Here is a 21,617-nt window from a genome sequence, read left to right on the forward strand (position 1 = left end):
ACATTTAACCTCCTGAGGGAAAAAAAACACAGAACCCGAAGGAAACCCACGCAGACGCTTGGAAAACACGGAGACTCCACACGGCAGAATTTCGTCAGAATTGAACCGGAGACCTCCTTGTTCAAAGCTGACAGCGGCCGTGTTCTGCTGGCTCCGCTTGAGAGGACTCGGGATTTATTGGAGCGACTATAAGTTCTGCAGCTTCTAAACTGCCGGGGGCTCAACTGAGAAGTTTCCCCAACCTTTTTGTAATTCACACAAGGGACCCGTCTCCAAAGTAATGGAATGGACGATCCTTCAAAAAAGAGGGGCTGTGGGGGGACACGGTTATCCACGGGTACCTAATAAATCGGTTTCGTGCTCATCGGACGGCATGAAACGGCACATCTGTGCTTGTGTGAGTCCATTCGGAGGTGCTAATGATTTAATAACGGGGGGGGGGGGGGTCTGGATTCAACCCCGCCGAAATAGAGAGTGTGTGTTCTCTTTAAACCCGAAGCCCCCCCTCCTTCTTTTCCGCCAGCTACCACCCCAACCACACAGACTTCCCTTTGTTTAGGAAAGTTCCCGTGTGCACAGCTGACATCACGAAACCACACACACGTTTCTGGCAGCCTCCGACGGAGATGTTGAGAGGGAGCCCTCGGACGAGGCGTCTCCCGGCGGCTTCCTGGTTACACGGCGGGCGCATGCGCCGCAGCGGGCCGCGGCCCGCCGAGGCCTCCTTGGCCTCGTCGTCCCTTTCGACTCAAACCCTGCCCAGCCTTCGCTGTGTTTATTCTGGACGGTTCCCTTCTGTGCGGTTCACTTTTTTTTTTTTTTTTTTTTTTTTGCACTCCACGTACAGAACCGAGCGCGGTCGGCTGTTTTCTGTTCTTTTTCAGTGCCATCGCTACCGCCGCAACCACACCCGCCCCTTAAGTGAAGAATGCCCCTCTGAACACTGAGGGGGGGGGGGGGGGGGGGGGGGGGGGGTTAATACCACACTTTAGCAGAAAGGAAATATACCCCCTTTGCACGTCTGTGAGGTCCATTCCCTTCGCCCTCGGTCAAGTTAGCGTGCTTTTTTTTTTTTGTCGGTCCGGTCACGTGCAGAGCAATCAAAAGCAGCTGAGAGCGTTCAGATGTCATTACAGAGCGCCGGCTATCTATTTGTTTGCAGATAATGATTTAAAGCAGATAATGAAGTAATGTGTTAGTAATTACATTTTCAGAGGAGCGAGCTAACCGTGCAGGCCGGGCTACCTCGCTCCATCACGCCTCCCCTCCTGCCGCTTAAATAAACAGCATTGCTAGGCAGCAACCCCATTTCCTTGCACAAATATACACAGCTTTTGTAGGCTTTTAACCCTGACAGGGATCCTCCTCCTCCTCCTCCTCCTCCTCTTTCTCCTTCTCCTTCACTGAATCACATGCTCTACCCCCCTCCCCCTCCCCCATTTAGCGCATTTTTTTTCTTTTTGGTAAGCGAAAACTGCGGTCTTTATTTCCAACATCCCCTCACCGCTCCTTTTAGCTGCCCCGGAGCGGCTTATAATTAGATAGCGTTAAGTGTCTGTAAAACTGTGAGAGGGTCTTTGGATGCCGCTCTGCACATATTGTTTTACACTTTGCATCTTTTTTATTTCTTTATTTATTTTTATATAATCCAGCTCTGACCCCAAAGGCCCTTTTCTCCTCCTCTCTCTGATTTGATATTTGTCAGGGCGGCCACTGCCCCTGTTTTTTTTTTTTTTTTTTTTTTTTTTTCCTTTTTTTTTCACAAAGCAGCTAAAGAGAAAACGGCTCCGGTTGCGACGCCTTGACTGAAAATGGGAAGAATTTGTGGAAAATGTGATACATTTTCATTTCGATCTGGCCGACTTCTCGCAAGAAAATGCATCCTCTTGTCATGTGGTTGCAATGACGCGGGCGTGTGTGTTTATACGCTCAACCCGGCAAAATGTTTGTGTCGGACAATCAAAACAATGAGCAGGTTTGTCTGTTTTCGCCTCTCTGGTAGGGCCAATTTTTTTTTTTCAGCATTTCAAGTGCACGCTGTCCCCGTTTCCAAAATATGAACTCAAAATTCGTCATATATTTGGAGTCCAAATTAATTATCCTTCCAGTAAAATATATTGTCTGGTGTCGGCCTTAAAAATGGTGGCCAAAAATATGTGTTGGTCAGTATACAACAATATAAAAATTCTGAAGCTAAGCTCTCATTCATTCATTCATTCATTCATTCATTCATCATCTATATCAGACCACATATATAGAAACATACAACTATTCACTCATTCATTCACACATTGTACAGAGATATTCAACTATTCTTTATTCATCTGTCTAATCCAGAAAAACAACCGTTTACCGTCGCATCCAAATGTGAAATAGAGACATAAAAACGTTCACACATCTGGACAAAGCTATAGGGTCTCCTACGAACATACATTTTCTTCTTCTGAGTTTCAAGTGCTAACCATTGCGCCTCCGTTCAGCCCTAAAAAGTTTTTTTCTAATAGTGAATTCGCTCATGATGAAATTATAATATCAACAAAATGGAGAATGCTTTAGGTTTTAATTTGCCGCTTTCTGTGCGGCACCATAAAATGATAACTGAAACAACGCTAGCTCGCCATTAGCAACCTTGTAGCAACACAGGCTAAGCAAAACAGCGCTAGAACAACATTTAAATGCAGCTCAAATTTCTTTGTCCAGATGTGTGTAGAAATGATCCTTATAACAAATAAATGCTGGATTATATTGGACAATGCGTCACGGAGACATGACCCTCGTATCGGAATCAGCGTGATATATATACACAGATAGTTTCTCTGATATCGTACGGTCCTTTGTCGAATGGGATCATCTGAATCAACTGTGATTGGAAGCCACTGTTTTGACTCGAGAATGCTAAATGTCGAGCTCCTGTTTCTGACCCGTCACACTGTATGGATAACATACATAACTCTCAGACGGCGCGTCAGTAGTAGCCACTGTTCTCAGATTTCAGCCTGTGGTTGCGCTCCGCGCTCGCTCCCAGCAGGCTGGGTGGCTGAGGTCATCCTGGCAGGCGGCCTCCCGTCAACCAACACCTATGGAGGTCTGGGAGTACTTTCGAAGCCCTCGGGCGACGCCGCCAGCACCTCTGAACGGTCTCCAGTTCCATCCGGCGGGATCGGCTCGCCGATAAAAATCAGAACGGTGTCAGTATTTAGCATTTTGCCCCGACCCCGCTTTGCCCGGTCTCGGCGTGACCGGCGTGACCTCGACTTCTCCCCAAACACTGGCCCAGTCTTGTCGAACGGACAAGGACTCACAGATCACAACGGCCCTCGCTGTAGGTGGTTTCGCTGCTCTCTGGCAGCGGCCTACCCTGAGGTCGCTCTGCGGCGAAAAAACATCTCTGAAGGCCTGACGAGAACTGATGGAGGGTGTGTACACAGGCCATTGGCAACAAACTAAAAGAGATGAAATGTTGATTACAAGAACCTAAATGTGTCCTTTGTTTCAGGCCATTTCATGTCATCCACAAGACCATCGTTTGTTTTTGACAGCTTGCGAGCCCTTGCTTTTTCTGGAGAGTACAAGAGGGCTTAACCAGAACGGCCTCTCTCTCTCGCCCCGTAGCTTCACGGTTACATGGAGAACGAGCCTCTGACCCTGCAGCTGTTTATTGGCACAGCTGACGACAGGCTGCTGAGGCCCCACGCCTTCTACCAGGTTCACCGCATCACCGGGAAGACGGTGTCCACTCCAAGCCACGAGGCCTTGCACAACAACACCAAGGTGCTGGAGATCCCGCTGCTGCCAGAGAACAACATGCGTGCCATGTGAGTCTTATTAAAAAAGCGAAACTTGGCCATTTGGCTTTGGCGATTTGGTGAATTGCGGCTTGAAATGGCGAGCTTATTCGAGGCGAAGGCCGAAAAAAGTGGAAGGAAAATAGAAATAACTCCAGTTGTCTGAGCTCTAACAGAGAAAAAAATTCTGCTATTTCTTAACCCGTTACGGAAAGTCCACGTCACGTCTCCCGACGGAGCCTCGAGTCAAATCACGGTCGTCGGAGGCAGCGCCTGGTTGAGGTTCAAGTCGGTGCGGACAGTTTTCACTGAACCGCTCTAACGTCATTAGACACAACTGCTGGATAAGTCACAAGTCATTAGACACAAATCATGTTAAAGTCCCAAGTTGTTAAGGAGAACTCTTGGATGTTCTTCGTGTCCTTAGGAATAATCCCGAAGTGACTCTCTTGATATGAACTCCGCGCTAACAAATCTTGGGATCCATCTGTTTTTCTGTGAGCTTGACTTTTGCTTGTTGCGCACGATCGGTACCTGAGGTCGGACTTGGACTGATGTCAGATTGTTTTTTTGCGAAAACAGCGAGTAAGTGTTCACCGGCCAGTAAACGGCAGACGCTCTAAAGTCCAGTTTGCAGTTACAATGAACTAATTATCGTCCTTCAGGATCGCAAAATGGATTATTGCGTCTGTAGGTGCGTCCAAGAGTGTGCATTGTGTGCTCGCGTGTGTTTGTGTGTTTGGGTTTCGAATGTGTTGCCCTCTTTTCGCAGCCGAATGGCTTTCCCATTTTATAAGCCTCCGAGATCAGATTACGGGGGGGTGGGGGGGGGCTCTGAGCTCCTAACTGGGACCAGGGGTTTCTGCCTGAGCTGCCGGCAGTAGCGGCCTGCAAGCATCAGCACTTTTTCTACGTTTTAATGGATGTAACACATAATCTCCCCTTATACACCGACTTCACCTCAGGATATGGCTTCCCTTTTCCCATAGAGGACCCGCCTCACCAGTACTTAGAGCATTAGCAAGGGATTTGCTTGAGATGTATTTGTTTTGACAGATACTCAAGCGTTGCATATGGTCGTATGACATGATATAGAACCCAAGCGCGATTATATTTCTTATTTAGGAGTAAATGTCCTGAACCATTTATCAAACTTTTTTTAAGCTCATAGGAAGAAACAAATATTGGTCGATTTGGTAAGACTCCATATCAGAGCCGGCCGGCCCCATAATAGGCAAAATAGGCAAATGCTAAGGGTGGCATGGTCTTCAAGGGGCGCTACAAAAATCAGGGAAAAAATTCACCTTCAGTGTAATTGTATTAAAGATAGTTATAAACTCTTAAAATGGAAAAGTTGACATTGATTCAAATATAAAACAGTAACCGATTTCCCCCCTCCTCGGCTGATCTAGACCCCTTGTGTGTTATTATCATTATTATTATCATTATTATTATTATTTGTAATAATGATAATAATACTATTCTTCACTTATTTTCAGGAAGGATATTCATATTATATTTCAGATTTTTTTTTTTTGTATTTTGCAATTTTTTTAAAGCATTTTAATCGGGTGTTATTTTCCAAATTAAAGACAATGGTAAAAACAATGCTACTCGATGTCTCTTGGTAAACGTATGTAAACCGCCAATGGACAGGGGCGCCGTATAATATCTCGCCGAGGGCGCCACGTTGGGTGGGGCCGGCTGCGCTCCAGATGACTCTTAATAAATTAAATCAAACGGCTGCACTGGAGCAGCTCCTGGACGTTGCGCTGCCCTAAAAATTTCCCCCGCGGTGCACGGCGGCCGCATCAGTATTCTGTTTTTTGCACTGGGCCTGTGTGCGTAGGTGGAGGCAGGAACAGCTGGGGTCCTTAGCATCAACACCTGATTACTTCGCCAGCGGAGCAGGCCCCGCTGTCTGGCGAGGAAGAATGTTAGGGAGTGTTCAAAAGTGTGTAAAAGTTGACATTAACTAGGCTTTGAGGAATGTGGCATCAAGTAGCAGCGCGATGGAAAAGCCAGAAATCTTTTTGGAAAGCTTGGAGGTATTTAAGTACGAAGAACCTCGACGAGTTGAGTGCAGACAGAGAGGGACTGGAAGGGGACTGTTATTAAGAGTCCTAATCGTTGTGAAACCTCCCGGTGGTGAAATCCGTGGCGGAGGACGGCGAAATAACCCCGAATCGAAGCGTTCAAGTGCAAAACCGCAATCCTGTGTGAAGCACAGCCACGACTAACTTTTTCACTTCTCCGCACATGCAGAATCGACTGCGCCGGCATCTTGAAACTGCGTAATTCCGACATCGAGCTGCGGAAGGGCGAGACGGACATCGGACGGAAGAACACGCGCGTGCGGATGGTTTTCAGAGTTCACATCAACCAGGCCACGGGGAGAACGGTGTCGCTGCAGGTCGCCTCCAACCCCATCGAGTGCTGTGAGTATATGTTGTACAGGTGTTGCTTCACGGGAAACATCCATTTTTGATTATCTTTGCCGCTTACCCTGCAGTCGGGGTCGTGGTAGGGGTGGAGCCTATCCCAGCTGTCACTGGGTAAGAAGCGAGGTTCAGTCACAGGGCCACAATTTGAGACGTACAACCGTTCTCTGTTTCATTCCCACATCACATACAAGTATTCACTCTCTCATTCACTCATCATATATAGATTCAAACATTCACTTCACATTCACACGTCATTAAGAGACATACAACAATTCACCCTCTCATTCGCACGCCATCTAGAGCAGCGGTTCACAACCCTTTTTGTGTCAGGAACCAGTTTTATGCATGAAAATGTTTCTGCAGACAGGTTAGAAGTGCAGGGGTTCAAATAGTAAAAACTTCTGTCAGTTCACAGTATTTAATCCGAATATAATGATTACACTTTATATCAGGCAATTACGCAATATTAAGTGCGTCAGTAAGGCCTTTTTCAAAATGAGATCTAATGAAAGGTCTCATGAAAAAAACAATAATTTGTATCAAGAAAAAGAAAAATTTTCTTTGCGGACCAGAACCAAATGATATAGTGTCTCTATATCAGTGGTAGGTGATGTTTTTGGACTGTGGGAGGAAATCCAAGAATCCAGAGGAAACCCAATGGATGGTCTCTTGATGCCACGCATCAAACAACCATTCACCTTCTCTTGAATGAGAGGGTAAATGGTCAATGACAATGAGAGCTTGAGAAAGAATGTATGAATTTTCCGAGTCCAAAAGTTTCAAAACCTAAAACTTATAATGAGGATTTGAGTTTTTAAAATTCAAGTTAAATTTCTCCGACCCAATCACCGACATCAGAGAGCGACAACAGCCCGGTCCTGGCTCATCATGACTCGAACCTGTTTTTATTGTTTTGGGAAAAGTCTAAAAGCAGCCCTGCCGACATCTGTGACTACAACCCCATTAAGCAATTTGTTGATAAAAAATAAATAAATTCAAATGTGTTAAAAATGTCCATAAAAAAATAATAATAATCATTGCACACAGCTGTTCAAGAGCCGGGGAGGCTTTAATTTGTCTTTATTTATTTTTTTATCTGTATTTTGCAAAGGCCAATTAGGTTTTGCCTGATAAACTTTATTGACTCTGCGCGCCGCAGCTGACCTCTGGCTGCACCGGGGCTACGTTCGAGCAGATCGACCACTTAATGTGGCTCTGGCGGCGAGAGCTGCTGCCGACATTAATTCTTATGAGGTAAATGAAAGACAGTAGTTAAACCATGATCTCAGCCCCTTGAAATAGAGCATTGTTAGTTTCGCAACAACTGCCACAAAGCGATTGTTTCGACCAAAAATTCCCTTCTGTGTGTGCGAGGGAGGACGACAGACTGACAGGAGTCGACGGTGTCCAAAAGCCGAGAATTAGAGCTTTATCAAAATCAGAACGCGGCGGCGTCGGGTTTCCAAAAAAGATGATCCTCCTTTGAGGAAAAACATTCGTGTTTTCGTAAAGATGTGTTTATTTATCCCGGTCAATCACGATAAAATTGCAGATTTCGCTCTCAGGAGACGCCCCGGCCAAGGCATCGGCATTATGTTTAGACTGCAAATAGATCATTTTGGAAAAAGTGAAAGCGAGCGGGGAGCACGAGGGGCGAGCCAAAAGGTAAGGGAGAGGAGTCGGTTAGTCTCGGCTACAGGGAGATCTTCTCAAACTAAATATTTAAGGCAAAACTTCCACCGGTTTTGAAGAAAACACAAATAAACAGAACACGACTCCTCTTCTTCGTCGCTGGCGAAGAGGCGGCTCGATTCTGTCATGCAGGAGTGAAGCTACGCAGGCAGGTTTTTTTTTTTTTTTTCTTGAAAGCGTCTAGGTAGTGATTCAACCCCGGTCTGGATGCTCAGGTCTGCATGGGGAGTGGGTGTGTGTTAGCACCGGCAATGAGTGTGTTTTCTCCCTCTGCCTCAGCCCAGCGATCGGCCCAGGAGCTGCCGCTGGTGGACAAGCAGAGCCTGGAGACGTGTCCGGCCCCCGGCGGGGAGAGGATGCTCCTCGACGGGCACAACTTCCAGCACGACTCCAAGGTGGTGTTCGTGGAAAAGGCTCAAGGTAAAGGAGGAGGTTTTTGTTTTTTTTTTGGAGTGGGTGCTGCATCGTGTCAGTGCAGCTGCATATATATGTGTGTATGTGTGTGTGTGTGTGTGTGTGTGTGTCTCCCCACTCTGCTTTGTTGGAGAAACCCCAGGACTGCTCCCCCTCCCTCCTCCCCCCGCCAGCCCTCCGCTCCCCCCGCCGTCAAAATATCCTCCGTCCTGCCAGAGTGCCACATGTGGTGCACATTAATGCGCTGTATTTTTAACCCAGCAGATTTACATTTGCAGAAGTTTCCATTGCCTGTTCCGCGGAGGAATGGATCACAAATGCCGTGTGTCTGCGTGTGCATGTGGGCTCGGGGCGCGCGTGCGCAGTTTCTTTTTCGAGCGCGCGTCTCGATCCGGTGCCATGCATCAGTTTTTGTTACCCTTTATTCGTACTTTAAGCCGTTTTGCTCCGGAGGGAGAGGTGACTGCTCCCAGATGTTGATACGCCGACGTTTACAAACAGCAATTTCCTTGATTAGCTTTTAGCAAAGCAACACGAGCGTCGGTCAGGGCCAAGGCTGCGCAATGTAAACACGTGTGATCCTATCAGCTCAGTGACTCATTCAAGAGAGGGAAGCCTTTTCATTGTTCCACCTGTGAAAGGAAGAATTCAAGGCTGCCCGGGTGCTCCGGCAGCCGCCCTCCGGCAGCGCACAATGAAATGCTAAGATTGTTTATCAAAACAAGAAGAGATTGTATGAGCGCGGGACTTGTTACCCTCTTTCCGAACCCTCTGATTAACCCTGATCTCTTCCTGAGAGCAGCGTAGATTACACATTTCTTTCTTCTTCTTCTTCTTCTTCTTTTGTTTTTTTTCTTTCAAAAGCGTTTCTGAGATGAAATGTCTCCATTTGGCTGGAATCGGCCGGCGTTTCAGACAAAGAGACCGAAGCACGAGTGAGCAGATCGGGAGTTCGCCAGCGAGAGGAGAGACAGGCGGCTGACTATAACACAGAGAGTTTTGTAGCGTGCCGCAAAAACGCTGGACTTTGAACCGAATAGCAAAATATTTCAACACCTTAGATATTCACTGCTTGAGCAAGAGGTCGGCTTCACCCTGGACCGGTCCCCAAACATGACCGGTCCTTTACATGACATACAGAGACGTGCTCATTCACTCTCATTCACAAGTCATAACAGATTTGTTATTTATTGCGGTGGACCCATGAACTCGGCTTCCTTAGGTTTTGTTCCCGAGGGCGTTTCTTTCATGACACCGTGAGATACTGTGATTTGTCAAAAACACAAATCAAATAATGAGAGTTTTCATTTGAGCACAGAAAAACACAAAGCTGTCTAAAAATATCCATAGCATATCGGTTTCCCCAAATCTTTCCTTGGCTCAAAAGGTTGCAGAAACTCAAACCTGCGGTTTTAATTTCATTTCTTACGGATTGAGCCCATTTTCTGATGAAAAGAGGGAGACTGGGACAGAAGCTCCAAAAAGAGCTTTTTTTTTTCCCCGGCCTTTTCAAAATACTCAGATTACCAGTTAAATCCAAAAGGGTGAAACTTCACACTGGGCGAATTTCACTTCTCGTACCGCTCGCTGTGTGCGGAGCCTCCGATCTGGCAACCTTTTTTAACTGTGAAACTGACAACACACCGCATTGACGTCGGCCGGCCCGCGGGCCAAGAAGTCTCACTCGAGCACATCAGAGACAGACTTTCGGCGAGCGCATAGGTTCTGCGTCTGTGTGAAAAAGAGGAGAAAAGAAAACTTTCCGTGCATAAGGTCTCGCGCCGCCCGCGCGTTTGTTTTGCATTTTCGACGAAAACTGTTTGGAATAGAAAATACATCTGGCGAGAAGATGCAAATCTCGCACAAAAAGGACAGGAAGGGACAAAGCTGAGATTTTCGTTTTTTTCGCCAGCCCGGCTGACGGATCGGCTCCGCTCGCTTTAGTTTTTCCCTCCTACTCGCTGAACTCGATCTGCCAATCATAGCGATTCCCCTCATCTGATCCCCCCCGACCTCCTCCGGCGGGTAGAAACAAACCATTGTTTCTGTCCGGCAGACGGCTCGGTGGCGCGGCGGTTAGAGCGTCCGTCTCACAGCAAGAAGGTCCTCGGTTCAGATCCGACAGTAGCCTTTCTGTCTCCACGTTCTCCGCCTGTCTGCGTGGGTTTCTCCGGTTTCCTCCCACAGCCCAAAATCATGCAGTATTACTTACCCAGATGTGTGAATGAGAGAGTGAATGTATATCCAAAGAGTGACGGTTTGCACGTCTCTATAAGATGAGTGAATGGATGTATGACTTGTGAATGGTTGTATTTCTCTAAATAACATGTGAATGAAAGGGCGAATGATTTTATATCATGTGTGAATGAGAGATTGAGTGAATGGTTGTATGTCTCAAAAGGGCATGTGAATGAGTGAGTGAATGATTGTCTCTATATGATGTGTGCATGAAAGGGTGAAGAAGTACAAGTGAGTGGGTAGTTTTATGTCTAAATGACACGTGGATGGTTGTACGTCTCCATGTGTGGCTCTGTGTTCGGTCCATGGTGAGCCCTGCGGGATAAGTGGTATAGATAATCAATCTGACCATTTTGAATAACGGCTAGTAACTCACGGGAGGGTCCACCACACGCAGATGACTGACAGCTCCTATTGTAGGTTGCTGCAAACCCGGGGACAGTAGCTTGAGGATCACACCTGCATCGGTTCCAGGACCAAAGTCCCAAAACCACCACAAAATTACAACAAAAAATAAATTGCTTTTGTTCCAACAACTCGGGTTTAGACAATCAAACTACTGCCTCAAATATATAGTCAGGGTTAAGCAACAAAAGTCATTTGTTTGGCTTTGGAAAGAGCACACGTTGGTGATGTTAGGAAAAGATTATGAGCTGGCTCGAAGAAAGGTAACTTCGCCGTGCGTTCGGCCGAATCCTCGGGCCAAAAGGGGAGGAAGGCGGGGGAGTGGGGTGGAGGGGTTAATCCCAACAAACAGGACTTCATTAAACTCATCTGCCCCTGCTGAGCCATGAAGCCGGGAGTCTTTAGGGCCCCATGTGTGTGTGTGTGTGTGTGTGTGTGTGTGTGTGTGTGTGTGTGTGTGTGTGTGTGTGCAGGCTCGAGCCTGGCGTTCGTAGCTGCGCTCCCTTGTTTTTTGATGAGGGTTTCCCCACGTTTGGCATCGGCATCGGATTCCTAGGCAATCCTACCATGGAAACACCCTTAAGCCAGACTTCCACAACACTGTGCCCCCTCCTCTCCCCTCCATCCTTCCACCTCCCTCTCCAAGCTGCCTCTGTGAGCTGCCGGCTCCCGACGGATCAGACCGGGTCGTCCCTCCGGCTCGCCTCCGCGTAAATAGATCAGTCTCCGGGGCGGTGTAGCCTCATTGATTTCATTAGATACGGCGCGCTGGATACAGCGCGTCCAAAAAAACAGAGTCGGGCCTTTGTTTACTGTGGAATATCTATTTCATAGCTCTGCTTCCGCTTCTGTATAATATTCAAAAAATCCCGACTTTCGCAAAAGCAACTTTTACTGCGTCCGAACTTTAACGACCGTTCTCGTAAATCCCGAGCGGCGGGCTCAGCTGCCACGAAGATCACGTTTTTTTTTTTTTACACCCGCGGACGGTTAGCCTCGCGGATTTTCCGACGAAACCTCCCAGGAGCCACAAACACACGGGGCAAGGACAGATGCAAATGATCTCCACCGTGTGTTTGTGTCCTGTACAGCGGGGAACGTGTCCTGTGTCAGAGTTTCCCTCGCAATTATATGTGAGCAGGATGGGTCGCCCTCCCCGGAGAGGCTGCCAGCAAACTAAATGTTTCAATTGTTTTGTTTCCTATTTTAGTGTCCAATGATCTTGGTGATATTTCCATTCTGCTGACAAGTGTGATCGTAGGGAAACACTGGCGTTTCTGTGTGTGTGTGTGTGTGTGTGTGTGTGTTTGAGAAAGAATCAAATACCTCATATGTTTTTCTGTGCATGTACGGTTTTATAACCATGTTGCTAGCCATGACTCACGCTGAAGGAAATCCCTGTTTCCCCCCTTGGAGACACACACACACACACACACACACACACACACACACACACACTCTGTCACCTGCTCCCAGGCGTAACCTCGACAAAAAAAAAAAAAAACACCAACTTTATGTCAGCCTCGCTCTGTCGTCCCCCCCCCCCGGCCCCGACGCCGCTAATAACCGAGATAGCGTGTGGTCAGCTGTCACGCCTGGCTGCCGCCGTTCAGTCATTAGAGATTACTTCACGTCCTCGGCGAGGCGGACATCGGCCCGTAATCTGAAACCCAGTCAATCTCACCTAGCTTTCGCTTGCCCCCGGCCTGTCCTCGAGATGTTGTCGCTGATAAATCACAGTCACTCCATTTGGGAAATTAGGCCCCTGCCGTCCCTTTTCAACGCCTCTCCCCCTTGCCATGCTTTGCATTTTAGTCTTTAGGTGTCATATATTTCCTCTCGTATAAAAGTCAGAGGCGTCAAAGAAAAGCGGGTCTGACTCGCGTCTTGTAGATTAAAGAAAGTTCCCCCCTCTGGAAAGTTAAGAAGTGGGTCGGTTGAAACTAGTAAGGAGTGAAATAATTGGTTCTAAAACCTGAGAACCGAGCGGAAACCCAAGCAGACAAATGGAGACTCCACATAGAAAGACCCCCTGTTGGAATCCAAGCAGGGACCTTCTCGCTGTCAGCTGGAGGCGCCAACCCACTCCCACAGAGTGAAATGATTATGTTAAAATGAAACGTAACACGCGCCGGCACTAGTCAGGCATAGGTGAGCGGTGTATTTGCATGAGACTGTCTCAAATGCATGGAAAAAACATCTTAAGCTGATCAGTCATCGGTCTGTTTATGGGACGAGATCAAAGTTCTAAAGGTTCTGTGAAAATCCGGTGGAAAACTGCAGCGTTTTTTGCAAATGTCAAGAAGAAAATGTACGTGATGTGTTTAAATGCCCTGACAGCACCGATCACATCAGATAGGTCGTGCCTCTGCCCAGCGCTTCCAGGTTCAAATAGATCAGCTTCCCAGTGACGTCAGCGACGTATCCACGTGTCCTTAAGGGATGTGCCGTCTTACCCGCTGGATTCAATTATATTTTTGATTTCACCAAAAAAAAAAAAAAAGAAAACTAAATATCACAAACCCGCTGCTGAATCAGTGGATTTCTCCGCGTTGTAATTGGTATGGGTTGAAAGCCCCGTGATTGGCGTGCTTTGTTTGGCTGGGGATGATGCTTGGAATTCCCACGTGCAAGGCACTAACCAGGCCATCTACAGTAACTTGGCGTTCATTGTCCTGCTCAAGGACTTTTCAACATGCAGACAGGACAAGCTGGCATTTTAACCGCCTGCCTTCTGACTGAAAAGACACGCCGCTCTTCTAAGTGATCCGCCCAATTAGCACTTCAGAAATGTCAAAACTTTGGCTACTTTTGTTATTATATCGTGTTCCCATAAATAGATACAACAAGTAGTTGCTTTTTTTTTTTTTTATGGATCTGGCCAAAGCGGGCCTCCTCGATCTCCATGGCGACCTCCGCTGGTGAAGTGATGTTTTCCTGCTCAATCAGTAAATAATGTAAACCTTCCTGTTTACAAACGCAGAAGTAGATGGCTGTTTTAGTTGGTGGTCTGTAGCGCTGCGATGATACATTTCCTTTTTTCTTCAACTTTCCTTCTTCGGGTCCAGTACTTCCCCTTCCCCCCAACCATGATTGATAGCTTAATTTGAATGAGAGATCCTGAAGGAAATCCTTGCCGAACAGAAACACCCTAATGAAAATATCGCTTTCACATCTGGCTGGTTGCACTGGACAGCTGCCGGGGTCTGCAGCAGTCAGAACCACAACAAATAATTCGGCTTCTACGTCTTCAACAAAAGCCTTTGTCGCTACGGTGAAAAAAAAAGGAAGCTTTGGTTTTCTCTGCGCATCTCTGCGGGCCGTGAAGGACGAGCCTCTGACCTGGCTGAGGGTTGCGAGTACGACTGGAACCCCCAGACTATTGTACGTTATTGTTTTTGGCTTTGCCGGTGAGAAGACCCACAAATTTGAACCGCGAGAGGATTATCGTGCTGCCCGGCTGCCAGATGGCGTCTGGAATTACCTGTTGAAAATTACAGATAACCGTCCCGCTCCGAGTCGGCCGAGATCTGCGGTCATAGTGGCGGTGATGTAACGGCGGAGCGAAAGAAAGGGCTCGATAGCGGTAGCAGTTAGCCGCCGCGCTAGCAGCGAGGGAGGGGTGCGCACGGTCAGCCGGCTTCGGTTTCACTGCCTTCATAGAACAATGACTTCCACTTGGAGCCGTTTGGTGGTTTGGCTGCCGCAGACACTTTTGAGAACAATGGTTGTTTTCATAAACAAATCAATTACAGCCACATAAACACAAGAGATACGCTTTCAAAAAATTGCAGCCTTTTGCAGCTTGCGATTCATAAAAAAAAATATCGAAGGCCCGTTTGAGGATTTCCAGGGGTAATTTGTGATGAAAGCTTTGCCCCGTGTTCACATCCAGACGGTGCGGTGACAGGCGCCACGAAAGAGGAAGAGCCCCATTCCGGAGGGTAGGGGCGGGACAATCCACCATTCTTTCATTGAGGTTGAATGTGTGAAGGTCACTGCAAATGAATCAGAAAAAGTCTGTGTTTGTTGGAACACTGAGGGTATGAGGAGCTCATGATATTTTTATTAGCAACCGAAAAGGAAAAAAAAACAACAGAAAAAAACAGTATTTACAGAGAGACATTTTTGTATGTACTGTAAGTACAGAAACAGGGACAATGATAGCATTGAGTCATAAATATGACCCAAATTCGAAAACACGGTGTACAATTAACCACATCTTCAAAAGATACACGTGTGGCATTAGCACCTGGGGTCAGAGTTAGTGACGCAAGCATGCTAGTTCATTTTGAAAAAGCAACTGAGGCTACATGACCGCACTAGCATTGTAACAAAAGTCAATGTTATTACCTGTATGTTTTCATTAATGCCAATTAACTTTGAAAACATTCAAACAAACAGCTGAAATTAGCTTATGTTGTATATTAAACCAATTCAGCTACATGCCAACAAACAGTTGAAGGAGCTTAGATAACTGCAATCCACCATTCTTCCGTTGAGTTTGAATGGTGTGAAAGTCACTGATCCGAAAACTTCAGTGTGATCGTTGGAACGCGGGCGGTGAAAAGAACCCATTATGTTATTTTTATGTTATGTTCTTTATGTTATTTTTCAAAGCTACTGAAAGGACAAAATAAAAAAATTACAAAAGCATTTAATGTAAATGTGGAAACTGGGACAATGCCTGTATTTAGTAATAATTTTGAGCCCAATAAGCCACATCTCTAAAACATAAACACGTAGCAATGGCAGCTGGGGTCTGAGTAAGTGACACTAACACGCTAATGTATTTTGAAAAAGCGACTAATGCTCCATGATCACACTAGATTTGCAACAGGAAGCAAACATAAATACCTGGGTTTATCAGCTAATTTACTACAAAAACATTCAAACAAACAGCTGAAATTAGCTTAAGATATATTATAACTCATCGAGAATGCGGTGCAGGAGGAGTCAAAGAAGCCATCTTTGTCAAAACAGAAAAAGCATCTCTGAACAGAGGAGGGGGGCCTCAGACACAAACTTTTACCAACCTATTATGCCGTACTGGGATCAATACCAAGACAGATTTGCACATGTGGACTAGGCCCGTCTGCATCCTCCAATCAACCAGGAAAGATTCACCACCAGAACCAACCCAGTGTAAAAGTCCACATGAGCCTCAGTACATGAGATCCAACAGGTTTCACTCCTGTGTTTGGCTTGGCTTTTTCACATTCCAATCCAGGTAATCCCACAAAAGTTGTTCTTTTTTCCAAAAACAAACAACACCTCCATTAGCGTAACATAGACTCGCTCAAAACCCTGGCAGTGACATCCGAAAACTCCCTACAGGTCATTAGAACTGAAGAGGCCTCTCGGACGAGAGGTGAAACATCTTCGGATGAAGAAATTGAAGTCCAGTTGCCACGACAAGAAGATTTCGCCAAGAAATCACCTTGACCCGGATAACTGAGAACCTCCACAGACATTAGCGTACTGCAGCTAAATGCTAACAAACCAAAATTAAGGTGACTTAGCAAAATGCATTTGCACATTAACACACAGCTATCAAATCCTCAAGTGCTAAGGATGATGCATTCACGCACTACAAATGTAGAAAAGTATGTTTTCGTCCATTTTGTTTTCCTAGATGATCAGAAAACTGTAGCATAAGATATTTTAGCACCTTTTTTTAGCCTGCAACATTTAGTGCTTCAGCCCCCACTGCACTTTGTAGAGCCACCACCCCCCAACCACACAGGCGCGCACACACACACACACACACACACACCGGGTAGGCATGGTTTCCGGAGTATGACGCAAAGCGCTCAACTGCTGTACGTAGCTGTGTCGCGTTGAAAAGCGAAAGCCAGCGTCCCCTCCTCGGCTGCTGCCATCTATCAGCTCGGGGCGCTGGCTCGCCTCTTTCACCCCCCCGTCTTCTACTCCGCAGCTGCTTGCATGTAACTTCCAAAATCCACGTGATCCGAGGGCAGCAGGAAGGACGGGGCTTCAGTCATCAGAGGGAGGACAAGGGGAGTCTTTCAGCGTGCCACGGGCCCTGGTAGAGCATGTGTTTATATTTACTGTATGTTAGCAGGGCTTGGGCACACGCCACCCTGCTGTTTCACTCTGGGCACCGGAGTTACTCCACCCTGCCCCAATTAAGGAGCACAAGGAGCTGTTTGATTCCCTTTATAAAACCAACATGGCAAATAACTATATTGTACATTGTTTGATCCCCCCCTCGCCCCCCAACCCCACCCCGCCGGCTGCCATGACTTTGTGCAGCGCACCGGCGTTGTGTCATTGACCGCGCTGTGTTATGTCTATCCGCGGAAAGCAATGATTTGTATAGACCGTCGCTAACGAAATGTGATTTGTAAGACTTCTACAAGCCTGGGCCGCCGCCAAGGTGAACGGGGCTTGGGCGTTGCGAGAGTTGGAGAAGGGCACCGGGTTTATATTCAGGGGGTGGGGGGTTGTTTAACTTAGATAATATTGGAAAGGGTCCAGCACAGTGGGCCAGAAAGTTAGAAACCATATTGTGCTCACTGAAATTCGGTTAGATGGGAGCTGGGAGAGGAGCTGCCGCTGAAGTTTTTCACTGGATCTCTACAGGCGTTGCGCAGATGTTGCCCTATAACTCTGGAACATTCTGCGGTTATCAATTACATTCTGTGGTTATCAATTATCCAGTGTACTATTTTCAAACAAAAGCATCCCACACATTTAACTCGCCCTTTTTTTTCTTCTTCAACTTTAAAGAAGTTTCCTGGCAATAGGTAACTGGGCACGGAGAACGTAGTTCTCAATTTGATTTTTCTATCTCTGGAGTCATCTGATGTGAGTGTGCGTGTGTTTGTGTGCACGCCAGAGAGAGAGAGAGAGAAAAGCAGACAGGGATGAACACAGAGATATGTTAGACGGAGATCTGAAAAACATGTTTACCTCCTGTGGATCGACATCGTCCAAGAAAGCTTCCCCTCTGGAAACACAACTGACGTGAAGGGCCACGGGGAGACGAACCGACGGAAAAAGAGCAGGAGATTGACATCTGAGAGCGTGGGCTACTCTTTGGCAGTAATGGAGTGTTTCTCTGTCTTTAGTGGAAGTAATATTGACAGGATGTCTTGCTTTTATCAATATCTGCAATGATTTACTACAAGCTAATTGCAAAAAAAAGAAGAAAAAAATCAAAAGATGTGTGCGTCTACGTCTATTTCAGTCCTTCAGCCTCACAGCTGGAAGGTCCCTGGTTCGATTCCGACCGGAGGCTTTTCTGTGTGGAGTTTGCGTGTTCCCCTCCCAGCGGGTTTCCTCCGGATTTTCCTGTTTCCTCGGTCCAAAAGAATGCGGGAAGTTCATTGGAGATCCTTAAGTTGCCCAGATGCGTGAATGAGTGAGTGAAAGGTTGTATGTCTATATGATGTGTTAATTCGAGGATGATTGGTTCTTTATCTCCACATGTTGCGCTGTGATTTACTTTCTTCCGGTCCCTTTCTGGGTGTTGAACCCCACCTTTCGCCCGATGACAGCTGAGATAGGCTTCAGCGGCCACACAGTCCTGACTGCAGGATAAGCGCTATTGATAATGAATGAATGAATGAATGTTCTGTTTTACACACACTAGTATAGTGCGAGGCTCCAGTATCCCCTGCAACCCTGAGTGCAGGATAAGCAGCAGCAGAAGATGGATGGATGGATGGATGGATGGATGGATGGATAGATGGATGGATGGATGGAGGGATAGTACACATTATTGCTCTCAGAAATCCAAGACGTATCTTCTACTCTTGTGCTGCAATAGGACACTAATTGTTTGAAACACAAGTAATGATGTTGACTTTGCCTCCATCCTTCTGTTGGTAAATACTCTCCACTTACAAAGTACTTCGAGCTGAATAGCATTCACCCACTCACGCATCGATGGCGCCAAAGCTGCCATGCAGGGCGCTAGCAAGACAATTGGGAGGAACTCGGGATTTGAGACAAATGTGAGGTGGTCACGAATATTATGGGCTTGATGAAGTGCTGCTGACAGCGCAGGTCAGGAGTCGGAATTCTCGGTCGGAATTTTAAGGTCAAAGCTGGGAAAAGCCTCGGGTCAGAGTTGAAGTAAAAAAAATAAAAGATACAATTCGACCAACGAGAAACTAAAACACCCATCAGTTATGGTTTGGGATTTTACGTAGACACTTCCGCTCGGCGAGGTTTCCCTCTGCTGGGAATCTGTACAACTTCCTGTACCGCAAGCTGTTTTCCTTTTCATCCCCATTGTTTATGTGGAGATTTCCTTGGCTTGCAGATTGAATTATCTGCGCCGCGCATGTTTGCACGTGCACGTGCAGAAGACCTCTCCGTCGACTTCACCTCTTTGGCAGAAGTTTTTTTTTTTTTCTTGAGAATTTAACTGCCGAGTTAGATTAATCCGTGAGGAATTGTTTGTCGTAGGCAATGAATCTGCCCTGATCTCGCCGAAAACACGCGACACGACCGCAACCTCTGAACATTACATCTTGGCCCGCCGCGTTTTACCATCAACATCGCGGCACCGTCGAAAGGATGCCAAAGGAAAGGCAATTAGGAGCATAAGCCGTGGTGGGAGAACAAATTCCCTGATTCGTCAATGTCACGAGATGGGTGATTTTCAGAAAGGGGGGTCCGATCAGAAGCATCCAATTGGGGCTATCAACACAACCACAGGGCTGTAAACTATCACTTAAGAATTTGGCTTTTTCTAGAAATGTTTGATAAGAGCGTACCGTCAACAGCCTCCTAAGTGGATTGGCTTGATTTTTCCAAACACCCTTCAAGGTCTGGGTTTCACACACACTAAACTGTACACATCAGCAGAACTCAACACGAAACTTTATACTTACAGTGTGATCTAATTCAAACCTGGCAGTTGCTGAACACGTCCAGAAAGAACCCAAAAGCATGAATTATTTGGCGTAATAAACATGAAACCCCGGGTTTGTGATATTACCCTTTTTTGTTGAACCCCTCTATCAGTATTCATTTATTCTTTCTTACTCTGCTCTTATTTCTTTTAAAACAGTTCTTCCACCCCATCCTCTCTTTTACCGCTTTTCAAACGTTGTCTTTAAATAAAATACCGACTTCCCTTGTCACATGGACACATGCAGTCCTTCAATTTCAGGTTTCCAATGACCCTCTGGATGTTTTTGGAGACAAAAAGAGTCCAAACAGAATCATTACTGTCGGAATTGAACCAGGGACCTTCTTGTTAGCGGGACCGCTTCTCAAGATATTACGCCGATATTGACGTTTGTTTTTCCGGGTTTTGTTTTTTCCCCTTCTTTTTGTCAATTCCGTGAAAATGAATTAAGGATTGGCCGGCGCCTCAATGGCAGAGCAACTCATTTGAGGGGGTGGGTGGGCAGGGGACCAACCCCAGCAATGGTTACCGTTGCTAAAACACAAGCGAGCCGGGATCGGGATGCAGTTTTGGGCCCGTTGTCGTCGTCGTCGTCGGGTGAACCGTGAGCTTTTCAACAACACGTCGCACAACTTGAACCCGAGCGGTGTTTCCTCTAATCCTGGTTTTGAGCCTAAAACCTAACCAGAGCTTAACTGCATTAACACTTCATAAAGCGTTACTTTTCCGTCGGTTAATTTCATTTTCGAGAAAATGGTGTAGGCAAAGTCATCACGGCTGCCGTAAAACGTAACGATACAATAAAATGTCTGAGCGTCACATCGCTCTCAGCTTCATTTTTTTTTTTTTTTTTTTGTGCGTGGCCGGCTCCTAATTGGCTTTCCGTTGGCGCCCTTTTCCGTGGCGCTGGTTCGTAATTTCACACGCCGGGCCACCGCGAATTCCGCCGTTAAGCAGTTGTGGCCATTTCTCATATTTTTTTTCTGAGATTTTGTTGAGAGACCCCTCCCTCGTCCCCCAAAACCAAAAACTCCTTCCTTTTTTTTTTTTTTTAATGGACAAAAAAACCACAAAATGTAATGTAGACAAATATTCTATATCCCGCAGGATTTGTTGGTTCTGACGTCTTCCACTCTATTACCTCCCCTCAAATTGCCACATCTTTGAATTGTTATGTCTTGGTTTCAGTTGCCAGAAGCAACATTAGGTTCTGTTTTCAGCAGAGAGAAGCCACTGCTTACCGTTGCCGAATCTCCGTCTTCTCCCAGTTCCTTTCTATTTTTGCCAGCTGTTTCCTACACTTCCACTCGCTGGATCTCACATAACCAAACAAGAAAGCGCCAACGCGCTGCCAGATCCATGTAATATCAGGTAGAATCAAAATGACCAGTTTATCCCATCAGATCAATAGAAGTCTTTAGAAAATGTGATTATATCTAGAATGGTCAATGGTCTCCACTATTGGTCACTAGTCAACGGTCTCCACGTATGCAATCTCGAATTGCATAACACGTGAATTACAAAACGCAGCAATTCATTCATTCATTCATCCGCCTCGTACCTGGGAGGCAGATAGATATAATCTAGGTGACTGGGCTCCTCCTCGGGGATTCCGAGCTATTCCAGATGTTCATTATCCGAGCCTTTTATCCAAGGTTTTTTTTTTCGTTTCTTCTCTGATATATTGTGATAATCAACTCAATATTCCTTGAATTTCTTTTCCTTTTTTCAGAATATCTCAGAATTGCGAGA

At 46.4% G+C, this 21,617-nt stretch overlaps 1 protein-coding gene across 3 annotated transcripts in view; it reads left to right on the forward strand.

Annotated features, from left to right (window-relative positions):
* Positions 1-21,617, forward strand: part of nfatc1 (nuclear factor of activated T cells 1) — a 47,260-nt gene that overhangs the window by 5,073 nt on the left and 20,570 nt on the right. For all 3 annotated transcript variants that reach the window (XM_086178322.1, XM_086178321.1, XM_086178323.1), the window contains exons 4-6: positions 3,613-3,815; positions 6,051-6,223; positions 8,201-8,341. In XM_086178322.1, the coding sequence (XP_086034448.1) occupies positions 3,613-3,815; positions 6,051-6,223; positions 8,201-8,341 (517 nt within the window). The remainder of the gene's footprint in view (positions 1-3,612; positions 3,816-6,050; positions 6,224-8,200; positions 8,342-21,617) is intronic.

The sequence above is a fragment of the Fistularia commersonii genome, chromosome 30 (assembly GCF_037954325.1).
Source record: "Fistularia commersonii isolate RoL2024-O1a breed Wild chromosome 30, RoL_Fcom_v1.0, whole genome shotgun sequence".
Taxonomy (NCBI): Eukaryota; Metazoa; Chordata; class Actinopteri; order Syngnathiformes; family Fistulariidae; genus Fistularia; species Fistularia commersonii.